Source organism: Leucoraja erinacea, chromosome 30 (genome assembly GCF_028641065.1).
Source record: "Leucoraja erinacea ecotype New England chromosome 30, Leri_hhj_1, whole genome shotgun sequence".
Taxonomy (NCBI): Eukaryota; Metazoa; Chordata; class Chondrichthyes; order Rajiformes; family Rajidae; genus Leucoraja; species Leucoraja erinaceus.
Genome location: NC_073406.1, coordinates 1,899,969 through 1,913,833, shown reverse-complemented (window position 1 = coordinate 1,913,833; position 13,865 = coordinate 1,899,969). Strand labels below are relative to the sequence as shown.

At 48.4% G+C, this 13,865-nt stretch overlaps 1 protein-coding gene across 1 annotated transcript; it reads left to right on the top strand.

Moving 5' to 3' along the window:
* Nucleotides 1–1,616: 1,616 nt before the first annotated feature.
* LOC129711459 (leucine-rich repeat-containing protein 38-like) lies at nt 1,617–13,609 on the top strand. The gene is made up of 2 exons (XM_055659074.1): nt 1,617–3,037; nt 13,257–13,609. Exons 1-2 carry the CDS (start codon nt 2,353–2,355, stop codon nt 13,496–13,498), a joined length of 927 nt encoding a protein of 308 aa, XP_055515049.1. The 5' UTR covers nt 1,617–2,352; the 3' UTR covers nt 13,499–13,609.
* The last annotated feature ends 256 nt before the right edge of the window (nt 13,610–13,865 follow it).

Below are 13,865 nucleotides of genomic sequence, written 5' to 3'. Positions count from 1 at the left end.
TTTGTGCTTGCATTTAACCAGAGCGGGTGTAAGGGGTTACGGGAGAAGGCAGGAGAATGGGGTTGAGAGGGAGAGATAGATCAGCCATGATTGAATGGTGGGGTAGACTTGATGGGGCCGAATGGCCTAATCCTGCTCCTAGAGCTCATGAACTATCGATCGGGAAAATTCTCAGTTTGATTTTAGGGAAATATATAAATTTTGTCAAATGGTTAAAAAGTATAAATGAGGGTTTTTTTGTTTGTGGTGGTGATTGTAATTCAGTTACAATTATGGTGGTTCTGATAAAGAATAAAGTTGAATGAGGCAGTAAAAGGTGACATTTGGGATTAATTGTAATTGAGTGATAAGTGTCGAAAGGCTGGCAGGTTCGAATGTGCGGCTTATCTTTTAAATCTGCTGATAAAAACTGTTATCGCTGAGCAGGGTGAAGCGCGCGGTGGGACCAAACTGAAAAGGTGTGATTAATGGTGACATTTATGCAGGATGTATGTATGCGACTGAAGGTAGACCTCTTGGCTGGCAAACCACAAACTTGCAGAAAAGCAAGTCGAGATGGGGGGGGAAGTGTGATCTTCGAAGCTTTTCAAAGAAGGAGCAAGCAACTACCTGGAAGAGGCCTGTGTGTCATTGTTCCAAAGACCACCACAGAATTGTGAGCAAGCCTGCTAGTTTTATAAGTCCTAGGAGAAGAATTAGGCCATTCGGCCCATCAAGTCTACTCCTCCATTCAATCATGGCTGATCTAATCACTGGCATTCAGAAGGATGAGAGGGTTTCTTATAGAAACATATGCAATTCTTAAAGAGTTGGACAGGCTAGATGCAGGAATAATGTTCCCCATGTCGGGGAGTCCAGAACCAGAGGTCACACACAGTTTACGAATAAGGGCTCGGCCATTTAGGACTGAGATGAGGAAAAACCTTTTTCACCCAGAGAGTTGTGAATCTGTGGAAATCTCTGCCACAGAAGGCAGTGGAGGCCAATTCACTGGATGTTTTCAAGAGAGAGTTAGATTTATCTCTAAGGGCTAACGGAATCAAGGGATATGGGGAGAAAGCAGGAATGGGGTACTGATTTTGGATGATCAGCCATGATCATATTGATTGGCGGTGCTGGCTCGAAGGGCCGAATGGCCTACTCCTGCACCTATTGTCTATTGTCTATTAATCCCCAGTGGTTCCCCACTCCGGGTCCACATTTCAAGCAGAGTGCAGGCCACCAAATTGCCAAACAACTCATTGCATTGTCATTAAGGGCTAACAAATCATTTATTGCAAGTACAATGCAGACTCACAGTTCAGTTGATTCACAGCTTAGAATGACCGTTGTGGCCTCTCCCTCGCTATCGTCCAGAGTGATTGACTCATGTCCAGGCATCCGGGGTTTTATTGTCCTGCCCCCACCCCCTCCCCGGGAGGGGCGTTACCTTCATCATGGTGATTGACATGCGAGAGGACTAATCAGCTGATCTCAAGATTTTTTTTTAAACACTCATAACTTTTTTATTTTTCATCGATCGGAAAAAACCATCGGGGCTGCCTCAGCAGAGGAGGACTGCGAGTAAGATGGCCAAAAATCATGGCAATATAGGGTAGCGTTTTTTTCTAAATTCAATATACACAGCAGACAGGAAGTGATCAAGATGGGACTTTTAGTTATATAGATATTCCCTTATCATGTATCTGTACACTGTGGACAGCTCGATTGTAATCATGTATTGTCTTTCCGCTGACTGGCTAGCCTACAACAACGGCCTTTCACTGTGAACACTTTAAAAGTCTTTCAGAGGAACACCAGGTGTTGGATGAACTCAGCGGGCCAGGCAGCATCTGAGGGGGGAATGGACAGGTGACGTTTCAGGTCAGAAGGACTCTTCATCAGTCAAGTTTGTCCAATCCCTGCACAGCTGCTGCCTGACCCGCCGAGTTCCTCCAGCACTTTGCTTGAGATTCCAGCCTCTGCAGTTCCTTGTGGCAACATTGAAATTACTTCTTAACCCGTGTGGCTCATTGAAATTGGGAAAGGGTTTAAACGAATAAAAGTCTTTGCTTATAACATTATGCTGGAGTTAATGAATATTAGTTATGAAGGGCTTAACACAAAGCAAAATATTCCAGGAATTATCACACACATTAATCATGTTGGTCGGTCGATTGTGAATTGTTACAATTCTATTAATAACACTGGACATAGGATTTTGCTAATTTGCTCTTGTCTCCGGGGAATGGAAAGATCCATTGGATTTGCTGGTTTTATTTCTGCTGCCGGCCAGTGGCTGCTCCCTCCCTCCCTCCTCCCCTGCGTTAGTGCTATTTGAGCTAGGCACTGCTATCCAATCTCACGTACGCCATGCACAGCTGTTCAGTCTCTGCCTTTGCTCAGCATGCCTCAGCCACGGTTGCAGACTCACCTGCCATGCTCCCATGCTTCCCCCTCTGCCTACTGCCTCTGCTCCTCTCCCTTCTCCCCACCGGGTCAAGCTGCCCAGGCGGGTGCTCCTGCAAGGATTCTCACACCATTGACTGTCAGGACCTGGGGCTCCTCCAAGTCCCCTCCGGCATCTTCCCTCTGGTCGTCAGGAAGATCCTGATGAGCAACAACCAGATCCAGGAGATACCAGCCGATTTCTTCATGTACTACGGAGACCTGGTCTACCTGGATCTCAGCAACAACTCCCTGTCTACCATCAGCAAAGGGACCTTCAGCACCACCAGACTGATCTACCTGGACCTCAGGTACAACAACTTCTCCCGGCTGAGCTCCGGAGCCTTCAGCTCGGCACGCCGGCTGATCATGCTTCGACTGGGGAACAATCCGAAGCTGGAGGAGGTGGACAAGGAGGCTTTCCACAGCCTGAACGTTCTCCAGGTTCTGGAGCTGAACGACAACGCACTGGAGACCCTGAGCGTCACCACCATCAGCTCCTTGCCATCTCTCCGCACCCTGAGGCTCGAGGGCAACCCCTGGCTCTGCAATTGTACCTTTGCTAATCTCTTCCTCTGGCTGAAGGACAATGTTGATATTCTCCCCACAGGTCAGTTCCATCTCCCCACACAGCGGTAGAGTTGCTGCCTCACAGACCCCGGGTCCCATCCCGACCTCGGGTTCTGTCTGTACGGAGTTTGCACATTCTCTCTCCCCGTGACCTGCGTGGGTTTTCTCCGGGTGCTCCGGTTTCCTCCCACACTCCAAAGACATACAGGATTGTAGATGAATTGGCTTGGTACACTTGTAAATTGGCCCTAGTGTGTGTTTGATCGTGTTAGTGTGCGGGGAAGATCGCTGGTTGACGCAGAGCGCCCTTTTTCCACGCTGTATTTCTAAACTAAATGTTAGTGACAATCTAACCGCATAGGTTAGTGCTAATCGGTTTTCCAGGCATCTTCAGAGACAGGGAGCAGATGAATCTGATCAGCAGCTGTAATATACTTAAATAAAGGGGAATATGGGAGCCTCTGTAAATGTTATAGTCTTTCAGTGTAGAAACATGTCCTTTCGCCCCAACTTGCCCACACCGACCAACATGTCCCATCTACGCCAGTTCCACCTGCCTGCGTTTGGCCCACATCCCACTAAACCTGTCCTATCCATGTACCTGTCTAAATGTTTCTTAGTGTTTAAGAATGAACAGCAGATGTTGGAAAAATCGAAGAAATGTTGGGAGAAACTCAGCAGGTGAGGCAGCATCTACGGAGAGAAGGAATAGGTGACGTTTCGGGTCGAGACTTTGTGCTAGTTTGTCTCACCTACCTCCTCTGGCAGCTCGTTCCATTCACCGACCACCCTTTGCGTGAAAAAGTTGCCCCTCAGGTTCCTATTAAATCTTTCCCGACCTCACTGTGAGTCTTTGTGCTCTGGTTCTCGATTCCCCTCCTCTGGGCAAGAGACTCTGTGTGTCCACCCGATCTATTCCTCTCATGGCAGCCCTGGCAAGCGGAGAAGGAACGAGATACGAGGCATCTCATTATCTCTGCATCGGTCAGAGTTGCTGCTTCTTGTCTTGTGCAGTGGTTGATGTTCTGATCAGCAGTTCTCTATCTGGCCTTTCGAGCCATTTTCATTTTCACTCACAGAAAGGGGTGAGTCTGTGGAATTTCTCACGGCGAGGGGTGAGTCTGTGGAATTTCTCACAGAAAGGGGTGAGTCTATGGAATTTCTCACGGAGAGGGGTGAGTCTGTGGAACTTCTCACGGAGAGGGGTGAGTCTGTGGAATTTCTCACGGAGAGGGGCGAGTGTGGAATTTCTCACGGAGAGGGGTGAGTCTGTGGAATTTCTCACAGAGAGCAGTGAGTCTGTGGAATTTCTCACAGAGAGGGGTGAGTCTGTGGAATTTCTCACGGAGAGGGGCGAGTGTGGAATTTCTCACAGAGGGGCGAGTCTGTGGAATTTCTCACAGAGGGGTGAGTCTGTGGAATTCTCTGCCTCAGAGGGCGGTGGAGGCCGGTTCTCTGGATGCTTTCAAGAGAGAGCTAAATAGGGCTCTTAAAAATAGCGGAGTCAGGGGATATGGGGAGAAGGCAGGAACGGGGTAGTGATTGGGGATGATCAGCCATGATCACATTGAATGGCGGTGCTGGCTCGAAGGGCCGAATGGCCTACTCCCCTACTGTGGGGTTGGGGGGGGGGGGGGGGGTAAACTCTGTACACGGCCCCCCACACAACCCCAAACGGAGCAACAACATGCTGAGGAGAGAGACAGACGCAGGTTAACATTGACGTACACTCTCAGTCTGAAGAAGTTCCCTCGACCCGAAACGTCACCCATTCCTTCTCTCCAGAGATGCCGCCTGTCCCACTGAGTTACTCCAGCACTTTGTGACTATCTTCAGTGTAAACCAGCATCTGCAGTTTCTTCCTGTACATTCGGGCCAGGTTGGTGAATGCAGTGACTGGCAACTAGCAGATGATGTCAAGTATTTCACACTGACATCCCTGACCAAGAAATGATGATGGAAGATTTTATTAGGAAAGTTATTAGCAATTCCCTTTCCGTGTGTGTGTGTGTGTGTGTGTGTGTGTGTGTGTGTGTGTGTGTGTGTGTGTGTGTGTGTGTGTGTGCGCGTGTGTGTGTGCGTGTGTGTGCGTGTGTGTGTCTGTGTCTGTGTCTGTGCGTGTGTGTGTGTGTGTGTGCGCGTGTGTGTGCGTGTGTGTACGTGTGTGTGTGTGTACGCGTGTGTGTGTGTGTGTACGTGTGTGTGTGTGTGTGTGTGTGTGTGTACGTGTGTGTATGTGTGTGTGTACGTGTGCGTGTGTGTGTACGTGTGTGTGTGCGTGTGTGTACGTGTGTGTTTATGTGTGTGTGTGTGTGTGTGTGTGTGTGTGTGTGTGTGTGTGTGTGTGTGTGTGTGTGTGTGTGTGTGTGTGTGTGTGTGTGTGTGTGTGTGTGTGTGTACGTGTGTGTGTGTACATGTGTGTACGTGTGTGTGTGTACGTGTGTGTGTGTGTGTGTGTGTGTACGTGTGTACGTGTGTGTGTACGTGTGCGTGTGTGTGTGTACGTGTGTGTGTACGTGTGTGTGTGTCTCTGTGTGTGTACGTGTGTGTGTACGTGTATGTACGTGTACATGTGTGTGTGTGTACGTGTGTGTACATGTGTGTACATGTGTGTGTGTGTGTGTGTGTGTACGTGTGTGTACGTGTGTACGTGTGTGTGTGCGGACATATGCACACGTTTACATGTGCTGCGTGTGAGCTGCACTCTCTGAGCTGGGGACTCCTGGTATCAGCAATAACGAGGAGACTAATATGATGTCGACCTCCGAGGCTTCAAGTCTAAATCACAACTTCATTATTCTTCTGGTACCAGAAGCTAATATTTAATCTTGAGGACATTGTCCTGGATCTGAATGACGGTCGTACCTGCTGGCCCTGTGTGGGGAATCCTCCCGGCATCAGGCCACAGAGAGGGGGGGGGGGGGGATCCCATCTATCCAGCCGCACCCAGACTCTCCTGCCACCCCCCACCCACTCTATGTAAAGTACCCGCTAACCTCCCTACCCACCAGGGGGATGTTGGTGCTGAATGTTGGAGTGGATTGGAGGTGGCATGACTGATTGACTGATTGACTGACTGCTGGATGAGTGTGTGTGGCCCCACAGACAGACAGACAGACAGACAGACAGACAGACAGACAGACAGACAGACAGACAGACAGACACAAGACGTGCGTGTGTCAATGACAGAGCCACCACACGAGAGAATTGGAGATAATCAGAGAGGAAATGTATTTATTACGAATGGATGTGAAACTGGCGAATGGGATCTGGGGAAGTTTCTGATTATTAGGTTCCAGCAACAACTGCGCAGCCAGTCTCTCTCTCTCACCCCTTCACACCACTCACAGTCTCCACAAACCAACGTTTTGGAACATGCTAGTCTATAGTATAGTTTAGTTTAGAGATACAGCGCGGCACCAGGCCCTTGGGCCCACCGAGTTCTCACCCACCAGCGATCCCCGCACACGTACACTATCCCACACACACCAGGGACAATTTTATAACTACCAAAGCCAATTAACCTACACACCTGTAGGCTTTTGGAGTGTGGGAGGAAACCGGAGCACCCGGAGAAAACCCACGCAGGTCGCACGTACAAACTCCGTAGAGGCAGCGCCCACAGTCAGGATCGAACCCGGGTCTCTGGCGCTGTGAAGCAGCAACTCTACCGCTGCGCCACCGTGCCGCCCCACAACAAATTCCCTTGAACTGGACAATGTTGGGATTCAATGTTCTAAATTGCTGGCAGTGACTGGACTGCTATTGAAGTCATTCAGCCTGGCCTTCTGCGTGAGAATCATTGACTTACATTGGGCCCATATTCCTCTGTACCTTTGATATCCCTGTTCCTGTCCAAATGTCTTTTGAAAGTCGTAATCCTTCAGCTGCGCCAGAGACCTCAGGGCTCGATTCTGACCTTGTGTGAAGTTTGCAGAGTTTCCCCAGTGACTGTGTCGATCTCCGGCAAGTTATACTACAGGAGAGATGTTGTCCGTGCAGGAATTTACAAAGATGTTTACAGGACTCGAGGGTGTGAGCTATAGGGAGAGGTTGAGCAGGCTAGGACTCTGTTTCTTGAAGCGCAGGAGGATGAGAGGTGATCTTATAGAGGCGTATAAAATCAGGAGAGGAAGAGAGTCTTTTTATCCAGGGTAGACAAAAGTGCTGGAGAAACTCAGCGGGTGCAGCAGCATCTATGGAACGAAGGAAATAGGCAACGTTTCTTCAGACTGGTGACCCCGAAATGTCACCTGTTCCTTCTCTCCAGAGATGCTGCCCGTCCCGCTGAGTTTTTTGTGTCGATCTTCGATTGAAACCAGCATCTGCAGTTCCTATTGGATCTTGTACTCGCTAGAATTTAGAAGGTTGAGGGGGGATCTTACAGAAACTTACAAAATTCTTAAGGGGTTGGACAGGCTAGATGCAGGAAGATTGTTCCCGACGTTGGGGAAGTCCAGAACAAGGGGTCACAGTTTAAGGATAAGGGGGAAATCTTTTAGGACCGAGATGAGAATCAGCCATGATCACATTGAATGGCGGTGCAGGCTCAAAGGGCTGAATGGCCTACTCCTGCACCTATTTTCTATGTTTCTATGAGGAAAACATTTTTCACACAGAGAGTGGTGAATCTGTGGAATTCTCTGCCACAGAAGGTAGTTGAGGCCACAGTTCATTGGCTATACTTAAGAGGGAGTTAGATGTGGCCCTTGTGGCTAAAGGGATCAGGGGGTATGGAGAGAAGGCAGGTACAGGATACTGAGTTGGATGATCAGCCATGATCATATCGAATGGCGGTGCAGGCTCGAAGGGCCGAACGGCCTCTACTCCTGCACCTATTTTCTATGCTTAAGTTTCCTTCCTACACAGAACAAAACAGGGGTTGTTTAAGAAGGAACTGCAGATGCTGGAATATCGAAGGTAGACAAAAGTGCTGGAGAAACTCAGCGGGTGCAGCAGCATCTATGTGAAGCGAAGGAAATAGGCAACGTTTCGGGCCGAAACCCGAAAGGGTTTCGGCCCGAAACGTTACCTATTTCCTATAGTGGAGATTGTTCAACTCTTTGGTGTGAATAGCGAAAAGGTAGCACCTTTGAAGTTAAATTCATAAAAGGGTGCTTGCAGCATTGTGCGCTGGCTTCTGTGCCCTGCTATTAATGACACATAACACAGATAAAGATGCAAGCTCTATTTCCAACCTCCACTGCTCTAACCCATCAGAGATGTCGCCTTTGATCTACTGATTGGTCCCACACCTTCTCTGCCTCTGAAGACCAGCTTGTATTATCTCTCTCTTATAAAATCCATATAACCACATAACAACTACAGCACGGAAACAGGCCATCTCGGCCCTTCTAGTCCGTGCCGAACCCTTATTCTCCCCTCCTCCCATCTACCTGCGCTCAGACCACAACCCTCCATTCCTTTCCCGTCCATGTACCTATCCAATTTATTTTTAAATGATAAAATTGAACCTGCCTCCACCACTTCCACTGGAAGCTCATTCCACACAGCTACCACTCTCTGAGTAAAGAAGTTCCCCCTCATGTTACCCCTAAACATCTGTCCCTTAATTCTGAAGTCATGTCCCCTTGTTTGAATCTTCCCTACTCTCAATGGGAAAAGCTTGTCCACGTCAACTCTGTCTATCCCTCTCATCATTTTAAAGACCTCTTGTGTAAGAAGGAACTGCTTGACACCAAAGACACACATCCAAGTGCTGGAGTAATTCAGCGGGTCAGGCAGCATCATTGGAGAACAAGGAATAGGTGACGTTTCGGGTCGAGACCCTTCTTCAGTCACATCTGATGAAGAGTCTTGACCAGAATCATCACCGATGCCTTTTCTGCACAGATAGAAACATAGAAACATAGAAAATAGGTGCAGGAGTAGAGGCCATTCGGCCCTTCGAGCCTGCACCGCCATTCAACATGATCATGGCTGATCATCCAACTCAGTATCCCGTACCTGCCTTCTCTCCATACCCCCTGATCCCCTTAGCCACAAGGGCCACATCTAACTCCCTCTTAAATATAGCCAATGAACTGTGTGGCCTCGACTACCCTCTGCGGCAGAGAGTTCCACAGATTCACCACTCTCTGTGTAAAAAATGTTTTCCTCATCTCGGTCCTAAAAGATTTCCCTCTTATCCTTAAACTGTGACCCCTTGTTCTGGACTTCCCCAACATCGGGAACAATCTTCCTGCATCTAGCCTGTCCAACCCCTTAAGAATTTTGTAAGTTTCTATAAGATACCCCCTCAATCTTCTAAATTCTAGCGAGTACAAGCCGAGTCTATCCAGTCTTTCTTCATATGAAAGTCCTGACATCCCAGGAATCAGTCTGGTTCCTGGGATGCTACATACCTTGTCCAGCATTTCCTGCGTTCATTATAAAGTAGAAATTGAGTGAAGAGTGGAATATGTCATGTAACAGGGGTAGAATTAGGCCATTCGGCCCATCAAGTCTACTCCGCCATTTTAATCATGGCTGATCCATCTCTCCCCATTCTCCTGCCTTCTCCCCACAACCCCTGACACTCGCACTAATCAAGAATCCATCTATCTCTTCCTTCAAAATATCCACTGACTTGTGGCCTCCACAGCCGTCTGTGGCAAAGAATCCCACAGATTCACCACCCTCTGACTAAAGAAATTCCACCTCATCTCCTTCCTAAATGAACGTCCTTTGATTCCGAGGCTGTGACCTCTGGTCCTAGACTCTCCCACTAGTGGAAACATCCTCCCCACATCCAGGCCTTTCACTATTCTGTACGTTTCAATGAGGTCCCCCCTCATTCTTCTAAACTCCAGCGAGTACAGGCCCAGTGCCGACAAACGCTCATCATAGTTTAACCCACTCATTCCTATATTTCTACAAAACCAATTGAGCGAGGGTTGAGAGGAGATATCTGTCTTGTCTATGCCACAGATGGCAGTGAGCAATGTGTTAGTACAGTGAAAGGTTAATGGATTGGATGAGTGAACTGATGGTCAATTAATATGATGGAAACAGCCTGAAGGGCAACACACACACACACACACAGCGCAGCCCGACAAGGTTCTCCACAAAGAGATAAATGACAGGGTTGTTTTCTCCCTTGATGAAGCTGAGCAAACGAAGGCAGGCCAGGCGGGGACACGTCCCAATATACATCCCTCATGCTGACAACCAGTATCACAAAACACAAAGACCCACTGATTTCATGCCAGCCGTCAGCCGGCGAATGTTTGACTTCAACAAAGATTGCCTCCGCTACATAATGAGATAACAGGACTGATGAGTGAAAAGCTGTCGACACGCTGGTGCAGCGGGTAGAGCTGCTGCCTCACAGTGCCAGAGACCCGGGTTCCATCCTGACTACGGGTGCTGTCTGTACGGAGTTTGTACGTTCTCCCCGTGACCTGCCCGTGGGTTTTCCCCGGGTTTACACTGACCGACGATCCCCGTACACTAACATTATCCGACACACTCGGGAGAATTTACAAATTTACACGTAGCCACACAACCCGTGAGAACCTCTGGGCAATTGCACCGGGAAACCTCACTTTAAATGTGAGTGAAAATAGAGCTAGCGGTCTGAGTGGGAAATGTGTTCCAGCTTGAAGATAGAGAAGTGGGAGAGTCTAGGACTAGAGGGCGCAGTCGCAGAATTAAAGGACGTACCTTTAGAAAGGAGATGAGGAGGAATTTCTTTAGTCAGAGGGTGGTGAATCTGTGGAATTTACTGCCACAGACGGCTGGGGAGACAGTTGATGGAGATTGAGAGATTCTTGATTAGTACGGGTGTTAGAAGATAAGGGAGAAGGCAGGAGAATGGGGTTGAGAGGGAGAGATAGATCAGCCATGATTGAATAGCGGACTAGACTTGATGGGCCGAATGGCTTAATTCTGGCCCAATACATGCAGTCATAGAAACATCAAACCAGAAAATAGGTGCAGGAGTAGGCCATTCGGCCCTTTGAGCCAGCACTGCCATTCAATATTCCTCTTTTATTGGGTTTGGTCACACATATTATGAGGGTGTAAGGTGGGCATGTGGAGCTCAGGGGTTAAAACATTCCCGCTCTGGGTTTACAAGTGCCCTGTCCGTCACAGACACAAAATGCAGGCGGCATCGCTGGGGAGAAGGAATGGGTGAGGTTTCAAGTGGAGACCCTTCGTCAGGCACATTGTCCATTAACTAATCATTGCAAGCTTAGACAGTGTTGACAGTTCACTCACAACGGTATAAGAGCAGGTGGCGGAGTTAATCATCACCAATAATCTTGCAGTTTCCACTCTACAAGTGCCTGAAGCATTTACTGACACGGACAAAGTCCTGGCTTATTTTCCATGAATGAGATTGTCCTCAGCCCCGTCTTTGACAATAGACAATAGGTGCAGGAGTAGGCCATTCGGCCCTTCGTGCCAGCACCGCCATTCATGGCTGATCATCCCCAATCAGTACCCCGTTCCTGCCTTCTCCCCATAACCCCTGACTCCGTTATTTTTAAGAGCCCTATCCAGCTCTCTCTTGAAAGCATCCAGAGAACCGGCCTCCACCGCCCTCTGAGGCAGAGAATTCCACAGACTCATCACTCTCTGTGAGAAAAAGTGTTTCCTCGTCTCCGTTCTAAATGGCTTACTCCTTATTCTTAAACTGTGTGGCCCCTGGTTCTGGACTCCCCCAACATCGGGAACATGTTTCCTGCCTCTAGCGTGTCCAAGCCCTTAACAATCTTATATGTTTCAATGAGATCCCCTCTCATCCTTCTAAACTCCAGAGAGTACAAACCCAGCTGGCTCCATTCTCTCAGCAAATGACAGTCCCGCCATCCCGGGAATTAACCTGGTAAACCTACGCTGGGCTCCCTCAATAGCAAGAATTTGTGTTGGAATACAATGGCAGTCGACTCAACCAACACGTCTGCAGGTCCACATTCACTGACCGAGTGGCCATTTACACTCTGCAACATAAGAGAGAGTTAGATGTGGCCCTTGTAACATAGAAACATAGACAATAGGTGCAGGAGTAGGCCATTCATCCCTTCGAGCCTGCACCGCCATTCGATATGATCATGGCTGATCATCCAACTCAGTATCCCATCCCTGCCTTCTCTCCATACCCCCTGATCCCTTTAGCCAGAAGGGCCACATCTAACTCTCTCTTAAATATAGCCAATTAACTGTGGTCTCAACTACTTTCTGTGGCAGAGAATTCCACAGATTCACCACTCTCTGTGTGAAAAATGTTTTCCTCATCTCGGTCCTAAAGGATTTCCCTCTTATCCTTAAACTGTGACCCTTAGTTCTGGACTTCCCCAACATCGGGAATAATCTTCCTGCATCTAGCCTGTCCAACCCCTTAATAATTTTGTAAGTTTCTATAAGATCCCCCCTCAATCTTCTAAATTCTAGCGAGTACAAGCCGAGTCTATCCAGTCTTTCTTCATATGAAAGTCCTGCCATCCCAGGAATCAGTCTGGTGAACCTTCTCTGTACTCCCTCTATGGCAAGAATGTCTTTCCTTAGATTAGGAGACCAAAACTAATCTGTGGCTAAAGGGATCAGGGGGTATGGAGAGAAGGCAGGTACAGGATACCGAGTTGGATGATCAGCCAAAAACTCAGCGGGTGCAGCAGCATCTATGGAGCGAAGGAAATAGGCAACGTTTCGTCCCGAAACCCTTCAGGTTTCGACCCGAAACGTTGCCTATTTCCTTTGGGTTTCGGCCCTATTTGAGGCCACAGTTCATTGGCTATATTTAAGAGGGAGTTAGATGTGGCCCTTGTGGCTAAAGGGATCAGGGGGTATGGAGAGAAGGCAGGGACTGAGTTGGATGATCAGCCATATAATAACCATATAACCATATAACAATTACAGCACGGAAACAGGCCATCTCGGCCCTACAAATATAGCAAATCTATATTTGCTATATTTAAGAGGGAGTTAGATGTGGCCCTTGTGGCTAAGGGGATCAGGGGGTATGGAGAGAAGGCAGGTACAGGATACTGAGTTGGATGATCAGCCATGATCATATTGAATGGCGGTGCAGGCTCGAAGGGCCGAATGGCCTACTCCTGCACCTAATTTCTATGTTTCTATGTGCCGAACAACTTTTTTTCCCCTTAGTCCCACCTGCCTGCACTCATACCATAACCCTCCATTCCCTGATCATATTGAATGGCGGTGCTGGCTCGAAGGGCCGAATGGCCTCTACTCCTGCACCTATTGTCTATGTTTCCCTGCTTCTGTAACTTGCCTCGCTTTCCCCGCAGGCTTTGATGCCATCCAGTGCTCCCTGCCCCAGGATCGGAGGAAGATCACCCTCAACGAGCTATCTGAGAACAGCTTCAACGAGTGCGAGTATAATTTGACGTTGACGGACTACCTGATCATCTTCTTCTCCGGAGTGTGTGTCTCCATCACTGCCATCACCACCAGCTTCTTCTTGGCCAATATTGCCCAGTGCTTCCAGAGACTGGGGCTCTTCAAAGACAACGATGATGATGAGGATTAACTGACTGCACCAACCAAACTCGGACCAGGATTTTTCTTACATATATTCAATTTCCAAAGAAATCTTTTTACTTAAGTATAAAGTGGCACATTAAAATACAATATATTTGCCTCGGTGGGGGGGGGGGGGGAAGGGAAATATTAAAATGATATTGTTTTGTAATTAAGTCTGTCTTGTGCTTTGTGTCTGGACCACAGCATTGAGTGGAGAATGTTCAACTCTTTGAGAGGGGGAGGACATCATAGAAACATAGAAATTAGGTGCAGGAGTAGAGGCCATTCGGCCCTTCGAGCCTGCACCGCCATTCATGGCTGATCATCCAACTCAGTATCCTGCACCTGCCTGCTCTCCATACCCCCGATCCCTT

Bases quoted from the DNA above. Each gene is read 5' to 3' on its own strand.
- LOC129711459 (XM_055659074.1), top strand. From the start codon at position 2,353: ATGCACAGCTGTTCAGTCTCTGCCTTTGCTCAGCATGCCTCAGCCACG. The intron at 3,038-13,256 runs GTCAGTTCCATC...CTTTCCCCGCAG, and splicing joins TGTTGATATTCTCCCCACAG to GCTTTGATGCCATCCAGTGC.